General features: G+C 45.9%; 1 protein-coding gene and 1 long non-coding RNA gene across 7 annotated transcripts in view; both read right to left on the bottom strand.

Moving 5' to 3' along the window:
- The window catches only part of LOC307203341, a 71,893-nt gene that overhangs the window by 1,436 nt on the left and 57,119 nt on the right, over nt 1–13,338 (bottom strand). The gene's annotated exons all lie outside the window — the stretch shown is intronic.
- The window catches only part of MAFK (MAF bZIP transcription factor K), a 31,718-nt gene continuing 20,683 nt past the window's right edge, over nt 2,304–13,338 (bottom strand). For 5 of the 6 annotated variants that reach the window (XM_079954068.1, XM_079954071.1, XM_079954067.1 and 2 more), the window contains exons 2-3: nt 12,391–12,470; nt 2,304–9,023 (exon numbers count right to left, since the gene is read on the bottom strand). In XM_079954068.1, coding sequence (XP_079810194.1) covers nt 8,589–9,023; nt 12,391–12,426 — 471 coding nt within the window. In that variant the 5' untranslated portion in view covers nt 12,427–12,470 and the 3' untranslated portion in view covers nt 2,304–8,588. The remainder of the gene's footprint in view (nt 9,024–12,390; nt 12,471–13,338) is intronic. The other variant, XR_013833154.1, reaches the window with a different exon arrangement.

The raw sequence follows: 13,338 nt of genomic DNA, 5'->3' as shown, positions 1-13,338 counted from the left end.
CAAACTGCCGGGAAGCCCCAAGGTTTGCAGAAGTACAAAGAAATCTTTGCAGGGAAAAGCTCAAAATGTTCCAACCGAGTCAGAACTTCCTGAGCTCAGGCAAGCAAGACGCTTTAGTACAGTCATACCTCGGCTCCCGAACGCCTTGTTCCGGTTCCTGATCTAAACGCGGAAGTGAGTGTTCCGGTTTTTGAACGTTCTTTTGTAAGCCAGATATTAAATACAATAATTCATTAAATACTAAAATATTAATATCGCTCCTCACTCACCCTAGCAAGCTGATGATTAGACTCCTTTAAATTAAGCAATCCAGTCTGGCTTGTTCCTGGTAAGTTTCCCCTTTATTTCCCACTAATAATAATAATAATAATAATAATAATAATCATTTATCATTTATCATTTATAGCCCGCCCATCTGGCTCGGTTCCCCCAGCCACTCTGGGCGGCTCCCAACAGAATATTAAAAACACGATAAAACATCAAACATTACAAACTTCCCTAAACAGGGCTGCCTTCAGATGTCTTCTGAAAGTCAGATAGTTGTTTATTTCCTTGACATCTGACAGGACGTTCCACAGGGCGGGCGCCACCACTGAGAAGGCCCTCTGCCTGGTTCCCTGTAACTTCTTGCAGCCAATGAGAAGCTGTGTTTGGGAAGTCAAATGGACTTCTGGAACAGATTCTGTTCGACCTCCGAAGTATGACAGTATATGGTTCAGGGATATTCTGGCCAGGCCAAAGAACCAAAGGGGAGTGTTGCCTGGGCAGAGTTCTGAGGGCTGGAAACAGAAGCTTGGATGTGCCCCTCAACTCCTGTTTGAGCCTGATACAAACACTACTGCATTTCAACTTTTGCTATCTGCCTCGAGGGCCCCTACGTCTTTCACTTAATGCTGGACACAGAGCAGAGTAACTGATGGATTTTGTTGTCAGGGTTTTAAGCGAGTTGTCACTGTTGCATCTTTTCCTAGACGCCCTTGACACAACTAGGTAAAGGGACCCCTGACCACTAGGTCCAGTTGTGGCCAACTCTGGGGTTGCGGCACTCATCTTGGTTTACTGGCCGAGGGAGCCGGCGTACAGCTTCCGGGTCATGTGGCCAGCATGACAAAGCCACTTCTGGCGAACCAGAGCAGCGCATGGAAACGCCGTTTACCTTCCCGCCGGAGCGGTACCTATTTATCTACTTGCACTTTGACGTGCTTTTAAACTGCTAGGTGGGCAGGAGCAGGGACTGAGCAACAGGAGCTCACCCCGTCGCGGGGATTCGAACCGCCGACCTTCTGATTGGCAAGTCCTAGGCTCTGTGGTTTAACCCACAGCGCCACCAGCGTCCCTCGACACAACTACTAGTGCTCTAATTAAGTGTGCATGACATCTCCTGCTTGGAAGCCTAAGGCTGCTAACAAATTAAAGCCCTTCAGGTGTTTCCCATTAGCTTTCCCCAGCCCTTCTCGTCTCCCCTAGGAAGAGCCCTGTTCCATCAGGCCACAGACCCATCATCATCTCCAACAGCTTGTTCCCCACAGTTGCCAAGAGGAAGCTCACAGGCAGGGCTTGTGCTCTCCAGCAGCTGTTGCTCTGAGGCACACCGTGGAGATGATTGCTGGAGAACTTGAAAGCTTGTTAAGGAGGGGTAGCGTTTTAATTAGTCCTATGAAAGGCAGGATCGCTGCGGTTTTTGGAGTCCCCCAACAGACTCTGCTACCTGCCAGCTTTTGTTCATTTTGGTTAGACTACGCAAATGCAGAGTGGCGGCTGGATGCCCTCCTTCCACCAACTGCTGCTGCCCAACATTTTGCTCTGCTTTCCTTTGGGGCAACCCAAGACCTCCAGACACACAGCCCAGGCTTGTGCCCTGGGGAGGTCACTTTGGTGCTGCTAACACCCTGGAGACACACTCCATAATCTTCCCGAGGCAGACGTATGTCAACCATCTAGGTCATGGGTAGGCAAACTAAGGCCCGGGGGCCGGATCTGGCCCAATCGCCTTCTCAATCCGGCCCTTGGATGGTCTGGCAATCAGCGTGTTTTTACATGAGTAGAATGTGTCCTTTTATTTAAAATGCATCTCTGGGTTATTTGTGGGGCATAGGAATTTGTTCCTTCCCCCCCCCCTTTTCAAAACATAGTCCGGCCCCCACAAGTTCTGAGGGACAGTAGACCGGCCCCCTGCTGAAAACGTTTGCTGACCCATGATCTAGGTCTTTCATGTAGCCCTTCTGGGCTCTGTGTAAGCTGTAGGAAGGGTGGCAGTCTGAGGTCCCAAAGCTTTGAACATACTGATCACAGACCAGGTCAAATCTGAAACCAGAAAATGCTTTATTGGAAAGGTACAAAAAAACAAAAACAAACCAAAAACCAGTCATTGCAGCTTAAAATTTACAGCAATAAATTAACATTGTGTTGTAATTTTTTTTTTTTTTTTTTGTCAAGAGAAAAGTAGATTGGACACGCGCACACACACAGTGAATATGCCTTACGAAACAGGCACCCACATTACTTGATATATCAATAATTTATTTCATAATAAAAAAGCAGCGCACGAAAAATAAATATCGAAATGAAAATAATCAAGTAAAACCACAGAAGATAGAATGAACGGGTGACTAAAAAAAAGAAAAGAAAAAAAAAGAGAGAGACTTTCCTACAATTTTTCAAGGATGAGTGAAAATGGGGGAAGAAAAGCAATATGGTCGGCTATCAGTGGGAAAACACTCCTGTCTTTATGGAGGTAGGGACACAAAACCTTAAACATTGAAACCAAATAGTGGTAAAGCTTAAAAAGACTTGAAAAGGGAGGGGGAAGGGAAGGGCTTCACTTCTTGGCTTTGGGCCACTGGAGTAACCTGAATTCCCTTCTGATTTCTCACAAGAAGAAGCCTCACTGCTGACTGCTCCAGTTACCCATTTCTCAAAAAGTTGAACATCCTTCACTGCAGGATTAAACAATCCAGCTTGTTAGCTTTCAAATACTGAAGTGTCATGTGTTATGGCAGCCTTCCCTGACCTGCTGTCCTCCAGATGTTGTTAAGAGGACAACGCTGAGCATCCCTGGCCATAAAGGGCTGAGGCTAATGGGATCTGGGAATACATGATGCAGATTGAGATGGCAGGCTTGCACCACCTGTGGGGAGGTCAATTTATTTGATACTCCCCCATCTGTTTGTTTTTTTAAACTCCCCTGTGTGTAGTAAGCCAACATGGAAGGGAGAAAGGTTTAGCATGGTTTTCTCCCTCATGCGCAAGGTTACTGCAAGTGAGGAGTGTTCAGTGCATTCAAAATCATGATCCACCCCCCTCCCATGGAACCTGGTACAGTCCAGAATGCTACCATCATGGTATCTTACACAACAGCTCCAATACTGAGCAAGCCTTCCAAGAAAGGCAGCTGGTCTGGCCAAACAGCAGCAGGGATCGGAACAGCGCAACTGGCTGTTAGTGGACCAAAATTAGTCCATGGGATGTTTCATTCGGGCCAATCATCTGCCCCTCTTGGACATGCTAGCACTGAGGAAGAGAGTTCAGCCCCAGTAGAAAACAAGGCAGACCCCAGAACCCCCAATGGCACGTCATGCCCAATGTGGACATCATGCACAGCAACCGTGTCGTGCATGTTTCCAAGGCTCCTCTAACAGGTCCTGGAGGCTGGATGGGCAAAGATGTGCCAGACCTAGCAGAGAACAGCTGGACTGTTAACCTCGCATGAAGGTGAGCTGACACCGAGGCGGGAAGAGATACCCCAGGAGCCGAATTTGGGGCACCATTAAAGGCAGAATAGAAGACGGACAAATCTGACCACAAACCACTGGGCAGTTCCTTTGGAGGGGACACTGAGCTGGGCATGAGCCGCACCAAGACTCAGAAAAGCCAAAGCATACACTGAACATCTTTTCATGTACAGAGAAACCAAGCTCAGGATGGTGGAAGCTGATGAGCAGAAAACATGAAGGGATGTTTCATGGTTTATAAAAAGTTGGCCTGCAATCCCTTGCTGCATAGGTAACACACTTGAAAACACACACACACACACACATCACAGGTTGTGGTTTGCGCATATGGGTTGCATATTAATTCCCATGTTCAAGTGCCTTCCATGTAGGAATTGTCTAAGTAGGTACAGTGGTGCCCCGCAAGACGAACGCCTCGCAAGACGGAAAACCCGCTAGACGAAAGGGTTTTCCGTTTTGGAGGTGCTTCGCAAAAAGAATTTCCCTATAGGCTTGCTTCGCAAGACGAAATGTCTTGCGAGTTCCTGTGGGTTTTCCCCCCCTTTCCCCCCTTTTCCTAAGCCCTAAGCCACTTATCAGCTGATCCGCTGATAAGCCGCTTATCAGCTGATCCGCTAAAAGCCGCTAAACCGCTAATAGCGCTAATCCGCTAAGATGTCAATGGGCTTGCTTCGCAAGACGAAAAAACCGCTATACGAAGAGCCTCACGGAACGGATTAATTTCGTCTTGCGAGGCACCACTGTATATGCATGTAGGGCAGGCTAAGGATACACATTCCTGCAGCGACTGATGGCACAATTTGCTCAGGTCTCCTTTCCTGAACTTCCCATCCTTTTGGTGCACAGACTTTTGAGAGGAAAGTGTTTCCAATGGATATCTCTGGCTGCAGCCACAGGTGTCAAAAAAGGTGAGAAATTAAACAAAGCTTTCAGATTCCTTCTGTCATATTCCTGACTCGTCAGAGAAAACTATCGGCTCTTTTCTCCTCCCCACTTTCTCTTGGAAGCAGACTTTTTTTTTTTAAAATAAGAAAACGACAATATACCACACTAAAAAAGACAACAACCCAGACAATATCTTTTACAAAAAAATCTGTACGATAAAATGTATATAATTATGCATTTATTATATCTATCTATCTATATATATATATATTTATATATGTTTCTATAAGTGTGTCTCTCAAATATTTCCACATGGTCCTTAAATGATATCCAATATGGATTACCTACCATGGCTATGGTAACGACAGCTTTAATAATGCCTTCGGCCTCTTGCTCCTGATCAAATTACAAAGGTACATAGTCCTGGTGTTGGTTGGGTTGTTTGCCCCACAGAAGCTGCTCTTAGTTCTCAAATTAACGGCAGAGATCAGGCTGAGGTCACTCCCTCAGAGATTATCATATTATCCACGGAAATTCTAGATGCTTCATGTGCCTGCAGACCACCTATGGAGGAGGAGGTTTTCCAGCAACTACCCCATGGGGAGAGTAAGCAACAACTAGCTGGCGGTAAACACACAGCTGCTAAGGGCTAAACACTAAGGCTGAAGCCTTAATTCCGCCGGCTGCAAACACAATTTCAGTTAGATTGTTGTTGGAGCGTCTCCTACCAGTTTCTTTTTTTAAAATCAGCAATCGCTTGCCTGCACCTCTGGCCAACTTTCCTAGAACTGAGGGAGGCAGGTGATTACTCAGTTGCAAAGAAACACTACTCAAGAAAATGTCTCTGTCTCTGTTCTTATTCTGAAAGGAAACCCCATGAAACACATTCAAGGAAACCCAAGAGCTGTACATCTATGGGACTCTAGCACTGTACGGTGGTCATTAACTGGGCGCAGCCTGTACAGAACAATTTGTGGAGTCAACGTAGGAGCTGCTATTGGTGATGCCCTTCGTATGGCAGCTTTTGAGCAAGTCTAGACTTTCGTTATCTCTATGATGAAACAGAGGTTAGCACTATCCTCTCGTTTTCAGGGTCCTGGCTATGACAGTGAGCCTGTGGCCATACATATGTGGTTGAGCACCATTTCCCATCTGCCCCAGCCAACAAGGCTATGAGTGAGGGATTGTGGGAGCTGTAGTCCTGCAACACATCTGGAGGGCCACAAATTCCGCATTGCTCAGTTATGAGATGGTCCTGGGCTGTGGACAGCGGTTTCTTTCTCGAGAATAAATTCTGGGGTGTGACAGGGGGAGGTTATGAAGTATCAAGGCATCCTTAAGCCCATAATGGCCAGCCCTATTTGTTTTCCAAAGTTCCAACAGTGCAAATTATCTAAAACCTTTCTCCGCTTTAAGAACTTGAGAAGCTTACAGAGATCCAGGGCATTTTCCAAAATAATTTTTTACAGGAAATAAGAGCAATATTGTGTGATTTTTCTTTCTTTCTCAACCTTTGCTGAGGGGGTCAAAAAAGGCATGGGTTAAAACACAGGACATCAGCTTGCCTTCTAGAGGGTAATGTGAGGCCTGGAAAGAAATGAGGTAATCCTAAAAAAAGGTCACATCTCAAGACTCAGAAAATAAGCCACCGGAACAGTGGGCTGGTAGGAATTTAAGTCTTGAATAGATGACTTGGTTTTTATTTTATTTTCCTTACGGTTGTTGCAAGTGTGCAACCCTGCTAACTCTTATTGAGTGTAGACACAGTAGGTGTTAGCGGCAGCGTTGGTAAAGGATCTGCCCTGTACATGCACCCAACTGCCATGGGCGATATACCATCCATATTCCTAACTCCATTAAGGGGAGTGTGGTCTGTGCTTGCCACCATCAATGATAATGTCAAGCAGTGGTGTGTCAGGTAGAGTATCACTCCTGCAGCAGCAAACGCACACACAGAGTAAGAGTAAAGTTGGCATTGGCCATTTGGGAACACACACAAGGTTTTAAATTGCCAACAGCATCTTCACCGGCCCACCCTGGTTCAAATCCACATCACAGATTCCCCCACCGGCAATATGCAATGGTTCAGCTCTGTTTTGGAAGTTCTCCAGCCCTGTTATCAATATACAGAGTGGCGCATAATGTGCAAAACAGAGCTTCTTCCCTGTAAAAGGATGCCATCCTCCAAAAGGAGCAAGTCAGGGAGAAATTCCAGGGTAGCTTTTTTATTCTGGTATGCTTACTTGGGGCTTATGTGTCGAGTATCTGGTGGGGAGGCAGCATTCAAAAGGTCCTATCTTATACCAGCAGTCTAAAATGGTGCAGGCCATCTAAAGTGTTGCCACATGGGGCATTTTGGCTCCAAGCCTCAGGGTCCTCCCTCTTTTTATCTGGGAACCTTAAAGGAGTACCTTTTGCTAAGGAAGAGGAAGATTACTTGTCTTGCAAGCACAGCTTAAGTCAACTTGTACAAGGTCCTTCCTTTTCATTTAATCTGAAAACCTGTTGCTTTTCCTTCCTTGGATTTTACAAACTCATTTACAAACTTTAACTCCTCTCTTTCCCCACTAAATTCAAAAATCTCTGCTTTCCTCTCCCTCCACTCTTCCACCCCACCTCCCAAGTCCTCTTCTGCCCTCCCCACCACGAACCAATCAGCTCCAATCCTTCCTGTCTCAGATCCACGAAACACATTTCTCCACCCATCCCACGTCCCAACTTTGCAATTACTTGAGAAAGAAACCTTCCTGCATTTTCAAACCTTCTTGCATTCCTTGGCAGCATTTCATCTATGCCCTGGTCTTGAGATTATCTCCAAGGATCTGTTCCCTTGTAGATATTTACATCTACTAGGCAGCTCGTCCAAGAACACTGCTCTTTGTTTTCATCACTCATCTTTGCCATATGTTGTCTTTTGGCATTAAAGAGCACCAAAAAGAGCTCTCGTGAAGTCAGAGAGAGGATATGTTAAGGCTTTGTGTTGATGTCACACTTGTTTCTGTCTCTTACGTGAAACTTTCTTGTCTTCTCCTGCATGCTTCTGCTTTACAGGCCTTTTAGCAGACCCTGTAAGAGAACACCTTGTCAGAGTACGGGCTTCCTGCCGTTAACAGTATCTCTCTCTTTTTTACAGCCCACCCACATCCCCACACTCTTAACACTTTCCTATTTCCTTTTCTCTGCAGCGTTGTTCAGTCTAGATCTAATAGTTATTGTTATGAGAAAGAGAGAGAAAGCAAGAGAGAGAGAATATTGATTTAGAAGTAACAAGACTACATTTTTAAAAAGACACCTGACTCACAGGCACATTGTGGGGAAGTAGCTAGAGAGACATTTTTGCATTGTAGATACTGCTCTGTTTGCTAAGCCACACGGCAAAGGGGAGGGGAGATAACCACACCAAAGGTGGAAATTCACCTGTGAAGATGTTTCTATAACTGGAGAGATAAGACATTGTTCTATGACATTCTGATGAACTCTCAGCAAAAGCTGCTCCAGAGCCAAATGCCCATTCTGTGACTGACATAAAGCTGACTACGATCTGACATATTTTTTTTTCTGAAAGAAGGAAGAGGCTGTTCTTCATTTATTCAACTTGCCTGTCAATTCTGCCAGGCCATCCATTTCTGAGTGGTTCAGTTTCACTCCAAAATGTTCTGGAGAATACCCTGATGTCTTCTCTCGACTGGGGAGCTGCCTGGGACTTAAAGAGGCTGTGAGGAGGAGTTGTGCAAGACTCCTCGTGCAATACCTACTACTCGATATGGCATTCCCATTTCAGCCAGAAGCAGCTTGACAGAACCTGATGTGCCCAGCAAGAACAGCCCATTAGTTTCCCCCTTTGCAGAGTCCACTTGCTAGCTTTGGGGGATAAAATGGATCGCTGATCTTTCAGGAAGGCAGGCTCCTAAACCCATCAACGAGATCTTACTCTCCCTTCCAAAAGGGCTGCTAGTTCTGCCACTTTGGACACTAGGAGGCCGCTGAAAACGGCACAGAAACGGACGAGATTTCTGCCGACTTCACGATGGTGATGACGCTGGTGGCAGCCACTTTGGTCGGAGTGATGGGCCCCCGGGCGACGGTGCGGGCAAAGGTCTGGAGCGCCTCGTACTTGGAGCGCAGGGCATCCAGCTCTAGCTTCATGCTGCTGTTTTCCCGGGCGAGCTTCTCCACCTCCTGCTGCAGCTCCACCCGCTGCCTCTCCAGCTCCTCCTTCTGCGTCACACGCTTGATGCGGCAGCTGGCGGCGTAGCCCCGGTTCTTAAGCGTGCGCCGCCGCTGCTTCAGGCGGATGACCTCCTCTTTTGTGAGACCTCTCAAATGCTGGTTCAGCTCCCGCACAGACATCGACACGAGTTCATCGTCACTGAGCACCGGGGCGTTCTCTCCCGACTCCTCCTTGACCTGCAGACACCAATGTCACAAAGGCAACTTATGGATCACAGAATCATAGAACAGGAAGGGACCACAAGGGCCATCTAGCTCAACTCCCTGCAGTGGAGGAATCTGTTGCCCAACATAGGACTCAAACCCACGACCCTGAGGTTAAGAGTCTTGTGCTCTACTGACTGAGCTATCCCAGGTATAACGATCGCTCAGCCTTGCTATCCTGTACGCCTCGGTAACTTCCTGATTATTTGCTATCATATCTGGAACTGCCCTTGAAGGCTGTCCAATTAGTTCCAAATACTGCTGCCCCTCTTTTGACCAAGATTAGCTGACAAAACTGTATTATACTTGTTCAGCAACTGCACTGGCTTCCAGTAGGTCTCTGGGCTCAAATCAAGGTGCGGGCTTTGACTTCTATAAGTCTAAACTGTTTGGGTCCAAAGTATCTCAGGGAATGCCTTCTCCCGTGTAAAGATATACTAGAGCAGGAAGGAGGCATGTTGGGTTTTAGTGGTCAATCTCTGGGTTATTTGCAGCAGATCAACAAAGGTTCCTGGCCCCAAACAGCGAGTAAAATGGCAAGAAAAGCAACATTCTCTGTCATTGCTTTCCTTATGCTAATCACTTAATCTCTTGGCCTCAGTTTTCCTCACGTGTAATGATTGGAATAGTAATTGGCTGCCTCTGACCACTTCTTTGTGAATCTCTACTACCCAGTTTCAGAGTTCTGTGTCAGAATTCCTCATCTGCAGGAACTCAGATGGAGAATTCTACTTGAAATCTGCAGATGATCCAGTGAGTGGCACTTGGTGCAGAGTAGTTTCTACCCAAGTCAACATTTACACCTGACTCTTCCCTCTGAGTCCAAAGCATCATTCACAAGAATCATTCATCATTTATATAAGGAAAAAGCCTGAACCAACATAGTTAAAAGTTATGGTAATGTACTATTTTTCAAAAAAAGTATTATTTCACAATAATTAGCAGTATCATTCAGTTTTTAGAATTCAGATACGTGGCAGTAACTTTTCTTTTTCTGCTGCTGTGATAAAGTTAGTGCTTTTAAAAATACCTGACCAGTATTTGATCTGCTTAATTGACCAAATCCTTTCCCCCTTCTCACAGAATTATAGGGTTGAAAGGGACCCCAAAAGACATCTAGTCTAACCCCCTGCAATGCAGAAACACAGCTAAAGAATCCATAACAGGCGGTCATCCAACCTGTTCAAAAACCTTCACCACCTTCGGAGGGAATCCGTCCCACTGTTGAACAGCTACTTAAATCAGTCAAATGCTCAACTGCAGTATGTAAATAAATTAATATTGGCTATCTGTTTGCTTCTGGGCCCAATTCACAGTGCTGATGTTAACTTTTAAAAGCTCTAAATGCCTTGGGAGCCAAATATCCTATGAACTGAGTCTTCCCACATAGGTTATGATATTCTGCTAAAGCCCTTCTCTAGGTAGCTCCTTTAGCAACAAATGACAGGGTCTTCTCAGCAGTGAACCCATCACGCCCCCCCCACGCCCCCCATTTATCACCTATGCTGAGATGATATGTAATAGCCATCTTAAGAGCTATCACATGGAAGAGGGAATATGCTTGTTTCTCCTGCTCTGGAGGCCAGGACTTGAACCAATGGATTCAAGTTACAAGAAAAGAGATTCCGACTAAACTTACTGACAGAAAAACTTTCTGACAGCAAGAACTGTTTGAGAGTGGAACAGACTCATATGAGAGGTGTACTCTTCTTTCTTGGAGATTTTTAAGCAGAGGTGGATGGCCAGCTGTCATGGATGCTTTAGCTGAGTTAGACTAGATGATTCCAGTTCTAAGATTCTATGATCCCATGCTCAGTCTTATTCTGGGGGCAGCCCCACCCCCCAAAAACCACCCAGGTATTGTGAATTTGATGGATTTTTAAAAAATAAAATGGATTTCCTGTGTAAAGGACCATGGTTGATATATTTTAAGAAATGTCAGCGTTTCATGGGCTGAGTGTTCAGCCACTCCGGGTCCCACATTTGGGTTGGACTAATAAAAGAATGCTGCCCTTATAAGGGATTTTGGCATTTTTCCAATGGGCCAATGGGCCTTTGCTTTTTGCCCACTTCCCACAGTGGCATGAGGACATCCTGCTAGCAGCAGGGCAGGAAGCTGCAGAGTGGCTCCTTCCTTCCTCTCCACAAGCCACGTCAACCTCAGGATGTTGTCCCTCAGAAGGGCGTCCCATGTCCCTCTTCCACGAGGAATGGAAAGGGAAATGACTCAGATGATTATGCACGGAAATTCATGGCCATATGAAGACATCCAGGAAATCTGTTACAGGACCTGAGTGTGTGAAGCTGTTTAACATGGAATCCTTTTAACAAGAGATGCTGGGGGTTGAATATGGAAACCTGTGCCTTGCAAAGATGCACCCTACCACGACAAAATGGTCCCCAGCCTGTGAGTGTGGCATGAATTTTCCTGCAAGATTCCATGAACTGTGTAAAACTTCACTTCAGCTCAGGTACGGATACAGAATACTGTCCTCGTCTCCAGCAAGTTAGACCTAGGTATCCTTAGTTTCTCTTTTAAAAGCGATGAAGAAAAACTCTCTTCTGAAGGAAAGCTGTATAGCTGCGTTATCGGCAGGCAAAAGAATTTGGCACTGAACAATGTATTTTAAAGAATTATCGCTGGGGAAGGTGGTAATTTAGAACAGGGAACCTGCGACACCCCACAGAATGGAGTCTAGCTCACATCAGAATAGCCAATGGTCAGAGACTCCGGAAGTTGCAGTCCAACAATACCTGGAGGTCTACAGGTTCCCTGCTTGTGATTTAGAAGATCGGCCACGATGAAAACTATTTTCATATAGAGCACACAACACATTAAAAAAATTAAAAAATAAAAGCCTCGTGTCCTGCATTCTGTTTAACAAATGCTAGCCAGATGCCTCTGAAACAGCCTTCCCCAACCTAGTGCTCTCCCGATGGTTTTGGATTACAGTTCCTCCAACCAGCACAGACAATGGTCTGTTGCAACCTGGGAGTTGCAACCTGGAATGTAAGGATGGCACTAAGTTAAGGGAAGGCTGCTCTGGGAATTCACAAGCAAGGTGTGAAGATAATAGGCACCTGCAGCATCTGGCACACAGAGGTATACTGCCTCTGGGCATGGAGGTTCCATGAACTTGTCTCAGTTTTCCTTAAAAAGCCATCTATGCTTTATATCAGAATGGGGGGGGGGACCTGTGTTCCTTCAGATGTTCCTGGACTACAACTCCCAACATCCCTGACCATTTGCCATTCTGGCTGGGGCTGATGATAGCTAGAGTCCAGCAACACCTGCAGGGTTGCAAGTTCCACTTCCCCATTTTATGCCCACTTTACTTACCTTTAATGTTTTGTTTGGTTTTGGATTAGTCGTCATAACCTGGGTACGGTCACCTGGACAGAACTGCTCAGAAATTGCAACTAGAGGGGAAGAGAAAAAGGAGAGAGAGAGAGAGAGGAAACAGGTTTAGAGAAAGGAAACAGACCCAGAAAAGACATTCTAAATGGGACATTTCCCCCACCAAATTCATATGCTGCATTTCGATTCAGAGAACGTCACATATCTTTTATATGTCAAATCTATTTAAGGCAATGCTCCTCCATTCTTTTTTGAACTCTTTCCCTTGTCTTTCTGCTCATTTCCGGAACCACGTAAGCCAGCTCACCAACCATTGAGCCCACAAGAGAGCATACAGATATACAGGCTCCTAAGGTATGTGTGGATGGATGTGTGCCACCAAAAGACCGGGGCCAATTATCCAACAGTGGTATTAGAAAAGGCATAAATTCAAGGAGACCTCATCCTAGAACCACTTGTTGGGAAACATCATTAGGAGAATGCTGTGCCTGGGCTTCCCAATTCAGGCTGGGGTGGATGAGCATTGTAGATGTGTCAGGCTCAGATCCTGCTGTATCAGAGAAGTGCTAGGCAAAGGAGGGGGGGGTACACAATCAGCAGTGAAAACAGAATCCCCTAGTTGCTCAGTTTCATTCAGGGGATCTTTAAAGGCCAGAAAGCACCTCCTGATCTGTTGTGGCTTATCGGTATGCCTGGCTTCCCTGTCACTTTTCTCAATACCAGAATGAGTGGGGATGGGGATGGCACAGGCTCAATCTCTGCCTGATGCCCCCCGCTTGTAAGTTTAAAACCCACTGTAGTCTTGCGTCATTCCATAGCAAACACAAACTTAGTCTCATTGATCTGCACTGCCTTCTGTTAGGGGACAATCAGTTTGGGGCTGGGGAAGCTCTTTCTTCTATACCACTCCTGGAACTCTGTACTTCCTCC

This window comes from Podarcis cretensis (assembly GCF_951804945.1).
Source record: "Podarcis cretensis genome assembly, chromosome: 14".
In the NCBI taxonomy this organism is placed as follows: Eukaryota; Metazoa; Chordata; class Lepidosauria; order Squamata; family Lacertidae; genus Podarcis; species Podarcis cretensis.
Note: the sequence above shows the minus strand (reverse complement) of the source record. Positions and strands in the feature narration are given on the sequence as shown.